General features: G+C 47.6%; 1 protein-coding gene and 1 long non-coding RNA gene across 3 annotated transcripts in view; both read right to left on the reverse strand.

Moving 5' to 3' along the window:
* Positions 1–16277, reverse strand: part of PFAS (phosphoribosylformylglycinamidine synthase) — a 51803-nt gene that overhangs the window by 14166 nt on the left and 21360 nt on the right. For both annotated transcript variants that reach the window (XM_081835368.1, XM_081835367.1), the window contains exons 16-25: positions 14598–14723; positions 13634–13765; positions 13284–13514; positions 11941–12121; positions 10660–10743; positions 9556–9711; positions 7956–8075; positions 5836–5981; positions 3092–3302; positions 2269–2360 (exon numbers count right to left, since the gene is read on the reverse strand). In XM_081835368.1, coding sequence (XP_081691494.1) covers positions 2269–2360; positions 3092–3302; positions 5836–5981; positions 7956–8075; positions 9556–9711; positions 10660–10743; positions 11941–12121; positions 13284–13514; positions 13634–13765; positions 14598–14723 — 1479 coding nt within the window. The remainder of the gene's footprint in view (positions 1–2268; positions 2361–3091; positions 3303–5835; positions 5982–7955; positions 8076–9555; positions 9712–10659; positions 10744–11940; positions 12122–13283; positions 13515–13633; positions 13766–14597; positions 14724–16277) is intronic.
* LOC309326662 lies at positions 10–2261 on the reverse strand. Its single transcript, XR_014150342.1, has 3 exons — positions 1736–2261; positions 729–1698; positions 10–303 (listed from the first exon to the last, which is right to left on the reverse strand). It is a non-coding gene; the product is annotated as an uncharacterized lncRNA (long non-coding RNA).

Below are 16277 nucleotides of genomic sequence, written 5' to 3' on the forward strand. Positions count from 1 at the left end.
CTGAAGTGAGGGCGGAGAGAAGACAATAAACAGGAGGCCTTTCAGGAAGGGAGGGGATCAAAGTGACAGAAACATTGCGGGGAAGAGATCCAACTCCTTGCGTGAGGTTCCTGTTCCTTCAGTTTTTCGGTGATATCCAATGTTAAAGCCCTACTGAGGGGAGACCCGCTGAAATGACTTACGTCCATTAATCTCAATGAGCCTACTCCATGTTGTGTGGCGTAGTGCCAGGCTGCGACCTGGGAGACCAGGGTTCAAATCCTCACTCAGCCATGAAGCTCACACTCAGCCTGGTCACTCAGCCTCAGCAGCGTAGCGTGGGTTGTCAGCACCCGGGGCAAGGCAAGTAATTTGCGCCCCTAGCCCCTAACCTGCTGCCGCTGCCAGCTTCTTCTTGCTGCTGCCTGGGCTGGTCGGGTGTGGTTCTCTCCCACGCTCAGCGCTGCGCTGGGCGGCTGCTGCACTGTCCCTTCCCCAGATAGTCCCTCCCTCCCTCGCTCTCTCTCCGCTCCGCTCCGCACCGCAACGCACGCCTGGCACCCTCCCCCTCCACAGTGGGCGGCGACCCGGCAGCTCGGATCGGATTCGCACAGCCAGCACTGCAGTGAGAGAGAGTGAGTGAGCCAGGTAGGAGCAGAGAGCTGCGAGCGCGAGCGCGCGCCCCCCCAAATGTTGCGCCCGGTGCGGCTGGCCCCCCCTGCACCCCCCACGCTACGCCACTGCTCAGCCTAACCTGCCTCACAGGGTTTGTTGTGAGGATAAAATGAGGAAAGACGAGAACCACGAATACAAATCTTGAGCTCCTCAGAGGAAAATATGGTACAGTCATACCTCGGGTTTTAATTGCTTCAGGTTGAGTGCTTTCAGTTGCAACCCGGAAGTAACAGAGTGTTACTTCCAGGTTTTGCCATTCGCGCATGTGCAGACGGTCAAAATGCCGTCACGCGCATGCGCGGAAGCGGTGAATCGTGACCCGCAAACACGGATTGTGTTCACTTCAGGATGCGAACGGGGATCCGGAACGGATCCCGTTCGTATCCAGAGGTACCACTGTATGTTAAGTGTAATAAATAACTAAGACAGGGGTCAGCAAACAAATTTAGCAGCAGGCCGGTCCACTGTCCCTCAGACCTTGTGTTGGGCTGGAGAAGCGGCACTGGGGGGGGGCTGGAAGAAGAGGCAGGGGGGGGCAAGTAGTCCTCCTCCCCACCCCCACCCACTGCACTTACCTGCCCAGGGGCTACCGCCACAGCTGCTGCTTCTTGTGGGTAGGCAGAGTGAGCTCGTCCGCTCCGCTCTCTGGCCCACAGGAGCACCAGGGTGGTGGCGGCGACGGAAGGAAAAGGCCGAGTGGTGGTGATGGCTCTGCCAATCAAACACCACGCCTGGTTTACCTCAGGGCAGCATGAGGACATCTCTGCCAATCAAACACCACTGAGTTAACCAGGCGTGGCGTTTGATTGGCAGAGCCGCCACCACCACTCGGCCTTTTCCTTCCGTCGCCATCACCGGGAGTCTCGGCTTCACAGCGGGTTCTGGCTTTGCAGCACAGGCCAGATGCAGGACCCAGGGGGGCCTGATCTGTCCCGGGGACCTTAGCTTGCCGACCGTTGAATGAAGGAATGATCGACAGGTGTGGAGCACACTTCCGCCCGCAGACAGGCCTCAGCTGTCTAAACATCATGCCCTCTGTCAGGCCTGGTCGTTGTCCTCTTCAGATCACCCTCTATCTAACCTTTTGCTCTCTTAGTAGTCTGATGTGCCCTATCTGTGACCTTTGTCTCTTTCGATTAAACATTGTGCAAGGGGAAAGTGACGCGGTGGAAACAGGTGCCAAAATAACCTTGTACCACCCCTTGATCTCGGGATTGGAAGATGTGTAAAGGTCACAGTCCAAAAGGTATTTGACTGGTTTTGCATAGTGTGCTCATAAAGAGCCTCCGCAGAGCTAGCTGGCAGCTTGCTTACGCACAGTTCACCTGATGACCAACACCTGACTCGTGCCTTCACTTCAGCTGAACTAAGACACAGTTATTCCACTTGGCAATGGCTGAGATCCACCTCCAGTGCCAGAGATCATTTTATGCCTCTGAGTGCCATCACAAGAGGGGAGAGTGTATCTGCTTGGCCGCTGTGAAAACAGAATGCTGGAGGAGTTGGACCTGGGGCCTGATCCTGCAGGGCTCTCCTGACATTATTAGGTTAGAGATCTTCATCTCAAAGCACTTGTGGGTGATGCCTTCACTAAATCCACATTGGTCTGCTCACCTGGAAGCCACCCATGAGGAGCGCCGCCACCATTTCACGGTCCCCGTTACTCCCTTCTTCACGAAGGATGGCGACACGGGGGGCAGGAAGGGCTGTAAGGAAAAGACACACGGTTTGTTGTCATCCCTTCACGATTAGGCTGCAAGGTTTTACCATGAACAATTAATCGATTTCACAATTCAAAATAAAGTCAACTAAAAAAAGTGGCCTTACTGATTAAGTCAACTCAAAAAGTGTTCTTGATTAAGTGGGCAGGGGTTTTTTAAAAAATAAATTTTAATACAGGTACAGTCAAACCTTGGCTCCCAAATGCCTCTGTTTTGGAACGTTTCGGCTCCCAAATGCCGAAAACCTGGAAGTAAAACGCTCCGGTTTTCGAACATTTTGGAAGCCAAATGGACTTCCGGAACAGATTACATTTGACAACCGAGGTTTGACTGTATCACATCTCAGAAGATGAATCCCCCATTTCCTCTTGCAAAAGGATGTGTCTCCTAAGATCATGGCTACAAGGGCTCATGCATGTGTTGTCCAAAGCTAATAAAGTATACACTTCTCACTTCATCGCCAGTGTTTTTACCCAAATGCAAATGCAATCAATTAATTTGCTAAAATTAATCTGCTAAGAGGTCAGGCAACAGCTCTATTTCCTTTTTCTCAGGATGGTATCTAGCGCTAGCCCAACTCAGGGTAGACCAACTGAAGTTCATTTTGCCTAGGTAAGTGAGGCTCCTTCCTTTCAATGTGTCGACAACCTTTACTCAGGTACCAGGCGGTCTCCCCCTCTCCCCACCCCTCTTCTTGGCCCTGGTCTGCCCCATACCCATTTCCTGCAGCAGGGGAAGTTCTTCCTGGGGGTTAAAGGTCAGGGTGTAGCTGGGCTCCGTGCGCTTGGTCAGCCCTGCCTCTTCTTGGGCCACACAGTCTGGGTTGGCTTGCAGCCTCTCCAGCTGGAAGCTCGTGTCTTCCCACCAGCCGCGCAAGGTGGACACTTTTTCCGCCAACACTTCCTGGCCGTTCACGGTGACCTGGATCTGCAAAGCGTCACAACAAGGCAGCAAATTAGCAACAACAAAAAGCAGGGGGCATTGGCAGTGGGAGATGGAAAAACCGTAAAGAGGGGAGTAAGTGGACTGGCATTACAAGCTACAAGAATTTGCTGAAATGGCGCAGTTAACAAACACCCTGAGAGGCAATTCAAAACAAAAATTTATGGAAAAGTGGGATAGATATAAAACATATGTTCAAAAATACAGTAAAGGTTCGCTATCTATGCTGGCATTTGATTGACGTTGGAGTGAGACTGAGTTGAGAAATAAGACTAAGAGCACATATTGATATAGGAATGTATTAGATAAACTGCAAAGAAATATACAATAATAAGAGTACATTCATTTGTAAAAAAGGAATATACAACAGGATAGACAGGAAGTCTAGTGTGTTGGTATGTATATGATTTGGGGGGGGGAATTGTTTTTGTTTTTTCTCTTTGTTCTTTTTTTATTTTCTTTCTAGGTATATAAAATTTGTATATAATTTTTGTATACATGTTGAAAATTATATTGTAGTAAGTCCTGTAATGTAATATGACAACGTTTACCGATGTAATGTAAGAATGTTAACAAATAAATAAAATGCAAATTTAAAAAATAAAGAGGGGAGTAAGTGGGAAGACCAAGTCCCTGCTTGGCCATGAACACAAGAGGAGTCTCCTGGATCAGGCCAAAGGCCCATCAAGCCAAGCATGCTGCAGGAGTTTTCACAGCATGCCTGCAGGAAACCAACAAGCAGGATTCGAATGCAAGAGTCCTCTCCCCTGCTGTGGTTTCCAGCAACTGGTATTCAGAAGCACGGCTGCCTCCAACCTCCAGCCTAGCCATTGTGACTAGTGGCCCATCAATTGCCCTCTCCTCCGTGAATTTGTCTAATTCCCTTCTAAAATTATCCAAGTTGGAAGAACGCTTCGTATGTGGTGGACCTGTGAAAGGGTAAAAGAGTATTGGGAAATAATTTACAGTGGTACCTCGGGCTAAGAACTTAATTCGTTCTGGAGGTCCGTTCTTAACCTGAAACTGTTCTTAACCTGAAGCACCACTTTAGCTAATGGGGCCTCCCGCTGCCACCGTGCCGCTGGAGCACAATCTCTGTTCTCATCCTGAAGCAAAGTTCTTAACCTGAGGTACTATTTCTGAGTTAGCGGAGTCTGTAACCTGAAGCATCTGTAACCCAAGGTACCACTGTATAATGAATTGGGGGGGGGAATGTTTAAAAGCACCTTCCCCCCCCCAAAAAAAAAAACAACACCACCAGAGTCCTTTTTGTTGGCGATGATTCAGATGGAAATTCCCAGGTGTCAAGAAAGGTTATTTATGTATGCCACTACTGCGGCCTGTGTTTTGTTAGCCCCAAAATGGAAAATGAGCGAGGTCCCAGCTAAAGAAGAATGGCAACTTAAGCTGACAGAATATGCCCAGCTTGCAGACTTAACACATAGAATAAGAAAACAAGAAGAACATACGTTTAGAGAAGATTGGAAAATGTTTACTGAATATATGGGGGGAAATTGTGTACACTTGAAAACGTTGGCAGCATTAGGATAAATTCAATAGTGTAAATAAGTTTTGATGGAAGTAATAACGGAATACTGAATGGTTTAGTTTATATAAAATATGCAGGGATTTATGGTATGCAAAATGAACCATGGAAAGAGAAGAAGTTATTGATATTTTAAGGTTGTCTAAATGAATATTCTAAATTGTAAAAAAGTTAATAAAATTTTACAGATCTTATATTATTTATAATAGAACCATCCAAGTTGGTGGCCATCACTGTGGGAGTGAGTTCCATAGTCGAACCATGAACCTCACTGGGTGACCTTGGGCCAGCTACTGCCTCTTGGCCTAGCCTACCTCACAGGCGTGTTGTGCAGATAAAAGAAGGAAGAGTGGAAGAACCATGCACGCCACCTCCTCAGAGAAAAGGGCTTGGATATAAATGTTGTGCATTGAGTCAAAGGATTTTATATCTGTATTATTATTGTCTGTCTGTATTTGCATTAGGGTAAAGTAACTGCCTTTTGGTTCCAGAGGGTACAGCTACTATTGGTTCATTTAAGCTGCTGTATTTGGATCCTCTGTCTTATTGGTTTCCTCCAAAAGGCAGGACTGTGATTGCCTGATATTGTTCCCTCCAAAATGTATCCTTTCTAGCTAGTTCCCTGTCCCTATAAATGTAGCTCTCCCCTCCTCAGGTCTCAGTCTTGTTGCTTTAATAAAGAAGTGTTACTAGAGAACTGTCTCCAACATATTATGTCAAGAGAGCTGAAATCACAAACCCCACGTCACAACAATAAATGCAATAAATAACTAGAAAGGGTTTGTTTGTTTGTTTGTTTGTTTGTTTGTTTTACTCGAAAGTTGTGTTTGTGTGGTATCCTTTGTGAGCTGCCTCAGAGGGTCTTTCTTGGTTGAAAGGCGGCCTGGAAAATTATCTCTAACAGCAACCCTTTAAGCAATTCTTCCCCCACCAGCCCCACTGCTGCCCCCCAGGGCTCACGTCCACACTCACCATAGCATTAGGGCCCCGGGGACCTGAATGCCCGACTGGCACGCACCGAACGCCAGCCCGCCGGTACCGTTGGCAGACGTCGGCCGCTGCTGCACGGGGCACCTCCAGCACCAGGCCCAGTTCCTCGGCAAAGAGGACATCAAGGGCTAAGGGAAGAGAGGAAGCGCGGCTGTGTTAGGGTGAGGGAACCGGAAAAGGATAAGCAAAACAACAATGGAAGGTTGCATGGAAGGGCACTAGTTTAAGGGGGGAAAGGCAAGTAAAGAGACCAGGACATCATAGAGGACGATGAAAAGTTCTCCTCCTCCTTCTCACAATCCAGTGGAGGTCATCCGACGGAGCTGTCCGGGACTGGACAGAGGAGGAAGAGGAAGACAGCATAGATTTACAGCAGGGGTTTGAGGGAGGTCACTGCTCAGAGGCAGATGAGGAGGAAAGCTGGGAAATCATGGGAGAGCCAGAGCAACACCTGGCTGACATGTTGTTATTAGAAAGCATTCCAGACCCTCCATCGCCCAGAACCCGGCGAGCCTTAAAAGTAGGAGAGCAAAGAGCTCAAAAACAGAGGCACCCGTAGAGGTGATGATTATGATGATGAAAGAGGAGGTGGGAGAGATGGGGAGATAGAGATTCACTCAGGACAATGCCATTATCCAAGAGGCTGGATTCTATAATCTCTCTCTGTAAAGATTGAAATAAAAAAAAAGGACTGTAAGAAACTTTTCCTTGTCTTTATACTTTCCTGGGCAACCAGCCAGGAGCTGCTGGCAGCATCCTTGCAGGAACTGAACGCTGGAAGATTCAGAAGGGACTTCTTCACACAATGCCTAGTCAATAGGGCCGGCGTGACTGTAGGACAGAGGGAGGAAACCGCCTCAGGCGGCAGAAACTGAGGGGTGGCAGCAGCACCTCATTGGCTGTCCCCCCTCAGAAGCAGGAGAGCATTGTACCCTCTAACCCAGCCAGCAGCCCTCAGGTGTGGTGCTGCTCTCTTGTTGCTGGAAGTCTGAGTCAGCTCTCGGTCTTTCTGAACGTGGAAGGGGTCGCCATCTTGTCCTTTGCCCTAGGCATCAAAGATGTCTTGGGCCAGAGCTCTGATAGCCAAAGGACATAATTCACTATCGCCACAAGAAGTGGCACCAGCCATCAATTCAGATGGCTTTTACAAAATGAGTTTTGTAAATTTCAGAGAGCATAAGGCTACCGGTGACGGCTAGTCAGGATGGCTGGTATATACCACTTCCAGGTTCCAAGGCCTCTCTGAATGCCAATTGCTGCTACACTTATGGCCTGCAATGACTACCAGTGCCTCCTCCTTTGTCTTAGTGTTGCTTCTTGCAGAACTCAACAGGGAGGCAGATGGGAACAGAATTGGCTCTGCCTGCTCTGGGCTCTGGCGCCACCTACTGTCAGCTCCCAGCTTTCCACCCCATCAGACCCAATGGACAGCAGCTGCCGCTGCATTCTCAGATCCAGGTCAAGGAAACCTTTTCATCCTTCTCCGCCCAATGTTCTCCATGCCCTGCTTTGTTGTTGTTGTTTATTCGTGTCTGACTCTTCGTGACCCCATGGACCAGAGCACGCCAGGCACTCCTGTCTTCCACTGCCTCCTGCAGTTTGGCCAAACTCATGCTAGTAGCTTCGAGAACACTGTCCAACCATCTCGTCCTCTGTCGTCCCCTTCTTCTTGTGCCCTCCATCTTTCCCAACATCAGGGTCTTTTCCAGGGAGTCTTCTCTTCTCATGAGGTGGCCAAAGTATTGGAGCCTCAGCTTCAGGATCTGTCCTTCTAGTGAGCACTCAGGGCTGATTTCCTTCAGAATGGATAGGTTTGATCTTCTTGCAGTCCATGGGACTCTCAAGAGTCTCATCCAGCACCATAATTCAAAAGCATCCTTCTTTTCTACCCCTGACCAACTCTCCCACTCATGCTTTGATCTCAAGGCACTATCCCAGCTACCCCTGCCCAGCACATTCATTTGCCAAGGACTTCCCTTTGGCGTTCGCTCTCCCCCCACTGCATATGTTGTTCCAAATCAGCCAATCTCTGACAGCAACCCAAGCTCAGTGCCACCCTCAAACTCCCAGGCCACAACGCCTCTTCTCCCTAACTCACTGACCATTGACTCCAGGCGCCCCCAGTTCAATGTGGGCACCACAGTTCCCGGCAAAGGCCATTTCTAGCATGCAAGTCAAGAGGCCTCCGTCGCTCACATCATGCCCTGCGGAAATCACTGCATCTGTGGGAGAGAGAAAGAAATTTGTCTGTGTGGCAGAAGAAAATTGTCTGTGTGACCGAGTACTGTCCTCAGCTTTTTTAAAAACACACAGAAGAGAGACTTTGCTACTGGAGCAGCAGCTTCTGCAATCCTGAGAACCTCATCTTTTATTTAATTTGAAAAGCACGTTTCTAGTATGGATAGGAAGCTGGCTTGTACACAACGCTAGGCGAGGTCAGAGCGGGATCTGCAAAAGCTTGACTTCATTGCCCTGCAAAACATGTTACCCCTTGTTACCCCTTCATTTTATTTTTATTTTTGACAAAGTAATAAAATATATACCGTATTTTTCGTCCTATAGGGCGCACCGGCCCATAGAACGCACCTCGGGTTTTTTTTTGGGGGGGAATGAATAAAAAAATTAATTCCCCCCCCCAGCCACAGCTGCTGCCCCAAGCCTTGCGGACACCCGCCAGAAGCACGGGGAGCCCTCCGGAGGGCTCCCCGTGCTTCGGGCGGCAGGCTACCGCCCCAAGCCTCGCGCGCTCGGTGGGACCTCCTGCCGGGCGCACAAGGCTTGCGGACACTCGCCCAAAGCACGGGGAGTCCTCCGAAAAACGGGGAGTCCTCACGCGCTCGGCGGGACCTCCCTGCTTCGGGCGGCAGACTGCTGACCGCAAGCCTTGTGAGCCCGTGGGAACTCCTGCAGGGCTTGCAAGGCTTGCGGATAGCTTCCTGAAGCCTGGAGAGCGAGAGGGGTCGGTGCGCACCAATGCCTCTCGCTCTCCAGGCTTCAGCCTGCATTCGCCCCGTAGGACGCACACACATTTCCCCTTCATTTTTGGAGGGGAAAAAGTGCGTCCTATGGGGCAAAAAATACGGTATATATATAGATGTGCACCCTACCCCCAAGACCATTCCATTGTAACTATCTAATCTCCCAAAATGTCAAAACCTCTTGCGATGGTTTGACCCCTTTCCGTTTAAACAGTACAAATTCTACAAATTGCCCCTTCCTTATGGCAAACAGAAGCAGGATTAATTATGCAAAATAATAAAAATAATTTATTATTTAGACCCTGCCCATCTGGCTGGGTTTTTCCAGCCACTCTGGGTGGCTTCCAACTAAAGATTAAAAATACATTAATAAGCACATAAATGCACTTGTGCTCAGTTTACCCAGGTCACAGAGTATTCCTTTTTCTTTGGTGCAGAATTCAGATTACCTTGATGCACAAGGTTGCCCTCCCAGATCCTCTTTCCCATCACAGAAGTATAAGGGACCTGCTTCTTCTTTCCACCTTCCTTCTGCCTTCTGCCGTGGCTCAGAGGTGGAGTGCTTGCCTTTCAATAAGGTGTGTTTAGAGTGCCTTTACCCAATGGGGAATTATAAGCAAATATTTAGGTATGTCGTACCAGGGACTGGGACCAGCAGTGCTGGGTCTGGGGGTGGGGGTGGGCAGGCCAGGGGTGACCCCGTCCTCGTTCAACGCATGCTTACCTTGTAGCAGACTCTGGGTGACTTGGAAGCAGGAAACAAGGGTGCTGGGGTTATCTAGGTCTGGCGAAACATCCCCCAGCTGAGAGAAGCACTGGGCCAGAGCGCTGCCCCCCAGGCGGTGCCGATCAGGACAGATTGCCACGTGAAGAAGGGTCCCTGAAAAAATGCCCAAGAAATCAGCAAAGAGGACAAAATGACTGTCTTGGTTTTTTCTCTCTCCACTGCAAAACACCTATAAAAAGGGGTCGGGGGGGGGGAGAGATCTAATTGTTGTCAGCACTTAGTACATACTATCAGTGGCGTAGCGTGGGTTGTCAGCACCCGGGGCAAGGCAAGTAATTTGCGCCCCCTAACCCGTGGATTTGCGCCCCCTAACCCGTGGATTTGCGCCCCCTAACCCGTGGATTTGCCCTAACCCCAGATGTTGCGCCCGGTGCGGCCGGCCCCCCCTGCACCCCCCACGCTACGCCACTGCATACTATCCTTTATGGTGGGAAGGCAAGTTGGTGCAGTGTTTTTGGAATTTGATTTTGACAGATATGTTAAATACTACTAAGGAAGCCATTGCTACTTGTCTGAAAGGGATGTTACTGGATATTTTTGATGATGCCAATGTAGATCCGTTGCCAAAAGAATCGGTCCCATATCTGATCTTAAGTAGTAATTGCAACGGAATGGAAAAGAAGCCCAAAATCTTACACTAGATGCTTGGCACCACACCCTCTGGAATAGCTAAAATAGAGAAAACACTGCAGTTTGTTTGACTCCTGAAACCGTTTGAAAATCAAGGCATGGCTTCCAATTGGCTTCCAAAAGGCATGGCTTCCTGCAATCAAGCGGAAACTGCGTCAAATGTTCAGCTTCCGAAAAATGTTCAAAAACCGGAACACTTACTTACTTACTTCCGGGTTTTCAGCATACGGGAGCCAATTTGTTTGTCAACTAAGCCGTTCGAGAACCAAGGTTCCACTGTATTAGCAAATATTCTACAAGTCATTCCCTAAAGCAGTGGCTCTCAAAGGATGTGATGTGCCACAGTGGTGAGGTAGGAAAAGATGGCGAGTGTGGCAGAAAGATGTTATTCTCATCAGCTCTTGACTTTACCTTTTCCATCTGGACATTTGAGGTCAGGGGTGACCGTAGCAGTGATATCTGGACAGACAGCATAAGCTGAGATGACAAGTGTCCCTGGGAAAAGGAGCATAAAGGTGGAGGGGGAAGAGTTGGAAATGGAGAAAATATGCAGAGTGTTAAAGCACATTTATTGAGAGCTAGGAAAACATCCAAAGGTTGCCTGTAGTCAAGCTACAAGGTGCCTGGGGAACAGCTTGTTAGGAAATAACAACACCCTTTTTCTCCCTGTCCCGGGGGACCAAAAGTCAAGCAGCCACAGGAGATTTTTCTGAGGTTGTTTGACAAGGTGCAACCACAGGGAAAACTTAGAAGCTGCCTCTAGCTCCTGAGTTTTTGACAGAATGTCCCATCGGCCCAAGGAGTGGGGTGATCTATTTCCCGGGAGACTAGACAAAGCTAGAGCCTAACCTTTTTCTCTCCCTTTCAAAAGTGTTTAGGCAGACTTGGGTTTATGCCTCTAAAGTTACAATCCACATTCAGTTGATTTGGAAAATGTTTGTGCATCTGTGCACATATGTGAAAAACACACACATACATACATACACACACACACACACACACACACACACAGTGGTACCTCGGGTTAAGTACTTAATTCATTCCAGAGGTCCATTCTTAACCTGAAACTGTTCTTAACCTGAAGCACCACTCCTGCTGCCGCCGGAGCACAATTTCTGTTCTCATCCTGAAGCAAAGTTCTTAACCTGAAGCACTATTTCTGGGTTAGTGGAGTCTGTAACCTGAAGCGTATGTAACCTGAGGTACCACTGTGTGTGTGTGTGTGTGTGTATCGCGTAAGCACACTAGCAACCTCATACCTGGCGTCGCTCAGAAGTTCTAAGATTTTTTTAAAAAAAATCCGCAGTTTTGAAGTCAGTGGTTAAAACTGGTGCAGTTTCGAAATGTCAAGTTCATTACTTTTACTCAAAAGGGCTTGCAATTTTATTCAAACGCTGATGAATATCTGCTCCTTGACCTCAGGAATCATCTGGCAAAATTTGGTTACAATATCTTAAAGGTTGTCTGAATGCCTATCAGAAGCTGGTCCTTCCAAAATAAGTAGCAAAGATGGCTTAGAAAGACAACAAAAATATGAAAAGGGCAAGGGAGGAGTTGAAAATGCAAAAAAAAGGACAAAACAAGCCTCAGATCCTCAGATAAAATAACCCTCCGAACTTGAGGAGAGCATTTTTATTTTGGAAGAAGGGGGAAACCACCCTATCCCTTGGCAGAAGCTTTTCTGTTCCTCACCAGGTGCCTTAACGGTCTCCATGCCAACACGGGCTGCCATGCTGAGGGAGTCCTTGCCGCCGTCCACAGCCACGCCCAGCTCACCCATCACAGAGCACATGGCCCTGCAGGCCTCCGCCAAGGCAGCCCCCTCGCCAGGCAACTTGGCTGCCCACATCCAATTCCCGCTGCATTTCACATCCTGGAAGGACACAAATGTCGCCGCCACATATACAGAGAGGTTAGGCAACAGTGGGAAGGAGGCGGTTGCCCGTACGTCTAGCCTCCAACTCTAGCACACAAATTAATGTTTTATATTTAAAACGCTTAGAGGTTTCATAAGAGAAATGTGTTGATTTCAGTGTGTGATCTACACAGAATATGATCAGAGACTAGGGCTGGGCGATATCTGGTTTTCAACATTGTGATATGTCACCAAGCTAAACACGATATACCGATATATCACTATGTCTGAAATAAGGATGGAGCTACATAGAGGCATTGACTGGCTTCACAGTTTCCCCCTTTTAAAAATGTTTGCATAACACACACATCACAATTCACGATATATTGCCAGTGCAAAAATTATGAAACTTGATATGGACTTCAAACCGGTTTGGGACGATATGTTGATATATTACCCAGCCCAATCAGAGGCAACCCATTATCTGAAAGTTTGTGTATTATTCAGATTTAACACAGTCTTTGACAACCTGCCCTCCTGCCCACTCTCCTGAGATGTTGGAGACTACAACTCCCAGCCAGTATGGCGTGAATGGGAGTTGCAGCGCAAAACATTTACAGGGCCTCAGGTTGGCCAATTTAACAGATATTAACATTTCCTGGCCCCTTTAGGCTACTGTGCAACATAAAGTAATATGATAAGTAGTAAAGAAAACCAATCAGCAGTCATGTTGGTTATTGCACAAAATTATATAATGAAAGCAGCCTTTCTTAAAACCGAAAACACTACAAAATGCCACAGCTTCTAGTAAAATGAGGGCATTGAGAAGACCTTTGCAGAGTGAAAAGCTAGACACCCTCTCTCAGCCTAGTCCACCTTGGATAAACTGGGAGGAGGGAAAGCTGAGATACAGTGGTACCTCAGGTTAAGAACTTAATATGTTCCAGAAGTCCGTTCTTAACCTGAAACTGTTCTTAACCTGAAGCACCACTTTAGCTAATGGGGCCTCCCGCTGCTGCCGCGCGATTTCTGTTCTCATCCTGAAGCAAAGTTCTTAACCTGAGGTAATATTTCTGGATTAGTGGAGTCTGTAACCTGAAGCGTCTGTAACCCAAGGTACCACTGTATTAAGGCAAGAAGGAAAAATGTTGGGGGTGGGGTGGGGTGCAGACTGCCTCACCTTAAGGTCAGTGACCCGAGCGAAGACCAGATTGGTGAGGGCCTCTGCCACAGATAATCGGGCACCGGCTGCGGGGTCAATGAGCCCTTTGATAGGCTGCTCCCCAATGGCCGTGGCTCCTCCCACCGTCTCAAAGGGGGAGAGGGCCACCACGGCGACGTCTGCCAGTGGGGTGTGAAGGGGGCCGACGCACTGTTGTTGAGCCACCAGGCCCGTCACCGAGCGATCAACCTGCACCAGAGGGGAAAAGAGGAGAAAAACAAATCAGCAGAAAATATACCTTCCCTCCATTTTAAAAAAAGATGGCTGGGTTAAAAGAACCCAGAGGCGCAAATCTGAGAGGCATTTACCTTGTTGGTCAAGTAGCGCTTGCTTGCCACGGATGGGAGCCTGAGCACACGCTGAAGGGCGTCCGACACACTAAGGCCACGGGGAAGAGACAGAGGACTGAGCTCTCGGTGGACACGATTCAAAACAAATTCCTGGTTGGCAGAAATCATCATCGTTTGTTCATTTACGACACGTCCTCACCACTAAGAAAATGTCTCAAAGCAACTGACAAGTCCACAAAATGTAAAACGGCTTGAGAACCCATTTTTTAAATAAAAACAACAACTCTATATCAAATGCAACAGAACCAAGTTCCTGAAAATATTCGTCCAATAAGTATAAAAGGGACAGATCCTAACCAGCTGAAGGAATAAACAATAATGGACACAGGATATTGGAATCCAAGCCAGAGCATTTTAGAGAAGGGATGGGAGGGTGGCGACACGAGAACGGGCTTTTTCTGTGGCGGCTCACCTGGCACCTTCACTATGGATCTTTAGGCAACAGGCAAAAAACATTTCTCTCCAACCAGGCATTTGGCTGATTAACATTCTATGGCTTTTCAAATGTGTTTGTGGGAGAGGGATTGGTTTGTTTTCCTTTTTCTTTGCATTATGTATTTTGTGTTTTTTGTCTCGCGTTTTTATGCTGTGAACCGCCCTGAGATCTACAAATGAAGGGCAATATACAACTTTAATAAATAATAATAGTATCACAGATTCAAAGCATCAAGATCTACTGCGGGGGGGGGGGGCAACCTGTGGCCATCCAGATGTTGTTGGACTCCAACTCCCATCAGTCCCCAGGCAGCCTGGCCAGAGGTAAGGGGAGATGGGAACTGTAGTCCAATGTCTGGAAGGCCACAGGTTCCTCCACCTTTGGTCTACTAGGACACCTTTAAGCAGATGTTTTACCAAGACTTTTCTTTGGGGGTGGCAGGGCAGGAAGAGGGGACACACACACACACAGATAGGCGTGCCATACCTTGCGTGGCATCTTGCCAAGGACCCATTCCAGCATCAAGTTCACAGGAGTGGCTCTCCCTCCAACTTGCCCCTTCTCCAGCTCCACGTCGCTCGCCGGGACCTTTGTGTCATCAACTAGCACGATCTGTCGAGGAAGAGGAGTCACTTTTACAGACCACCCACTTCCCAAAGTGTTCAGCCTTCAAACCTTCCCAATCCCTTCTCTCCCTTCTTAGATTTTGGCGCTCAACTTTAACCTCTCCCCAGTTTCCCAGGCCCAAACAACCTCTGCCCCACACCAGGAGCAGAAAACTGACTATCACAGTGAAGGTTTGCACTCCTAAAATCTAGCGCGCGCGCTCGCTCTCTCTCTCTCTCTCTCTCTCTCTCTCTCTTCCCCCCCCCCAGTGGTACCTTGGGTTACATACGCTTCAGGTTACATATGCTTCAGGTTACATACGCTTCAGGTTACAGACTCTGCTAACCCAGAAATAGTGCTTCAGGTTAAGAACTTTGCTTCAGGATAAGAACAGAAATCGGGCTCCGGCAGCGCGGTGGCAGCAGGACGCCCCATTAGCTAAAGTAGTGCTTCAGGTTAAGAACAGTTTCAGGTTAAGAACAGACCTCCAGAACAAATTAAGTACTTAACCTGAGGTACCACTGTATGTATGTGTGTGTGTGTGTGTGTGTGTGTGTGTGTGTGTGTGTATATATATAAAGTCAGGGTCTGGACAGAATGCTAAACTGTGTCCATGAAAAATGGAAGCGGAAGCTTCCAAACTCCCACCCACCGGAGAAGAGGGGGAAGAAATGCAGGACCACAAGGTTCTCAGCTGCAGGTAGTTCCCACAACTGGACACTAGTGGCCAAAATTGTGGAAACCTTTTGGGGAAAGTGTATTTCTGAGGTTTGATGACTCATAACACCTGACTGGCTCTCTATTATTTTTTTTAATTCTTTTTATTGAGTGACTTTCATCATAACACAAACATCACCAAAACAGAAAAACGAAAAAACATTTAAAGGAAAAACAAAGAAAAAAAACACATAGTGCGGCTACTCACTATCCCAGTAACAAGTGAGTTTAGAAAAAAAGAAAAAAAACACAAAGAAAAAAGGCAAAAAGGCCGAGAAAAATACAGAAAAGAAACTTAGAATATATAACAATTGACACATATCGCCTGACCTCCTTCCCTGCTGATTTCGGGTTTCCAGTTTTATTAGATTCCTTTTTACCGCTGGTGTTGGTATTTATCTTGTACACCGGAAGTTTTAAACCATACCTGCTATAGTTGGTAAGTTTCTAAAATTGCCTTCAATATATACCATAAATTTGTTCCAGTCGTCATTTAACTTTGCATTTTTTTGATTTCTGATTCTTTGCGTCATTTTTGCCAATTCGATGAAGTCATATAATTTGGATTGCCAATCCCTCACTGTTGGTGTGTTTATACCTTTCCAGTTTTGGGCGATTAGCATTCTGGCCGCTGCTGTTGAATATTGGAATAACACCTGACTGGCTCTCTAAACACTCCTGCTCACTGGCTACATTCAAATGAAGGAAAGTATATCAATCTAAGCAAGTTGTGCTTCCCTTTTCTAGTTATTTGGCTATAACTTTTGATAGAATACAGATAATGGAACAAACCTTGTTGCATTGCATTCTTCATTAAATTATCATTCCATTGATATATATAAT

The sequence above is a fragment of the Podarcis erhardii genome (assembly GCF_964252035.2).
Source record: "Podarcis erhardii genome assembly, chromosome: 13".
NCBI classification, from domain to species: domain Eukaryota; kingdom Metazoa; phylum Chordata; class Lepidosauria; order Squamata; family Lacertidae; genus Podarcis; species Podarcis erhardii.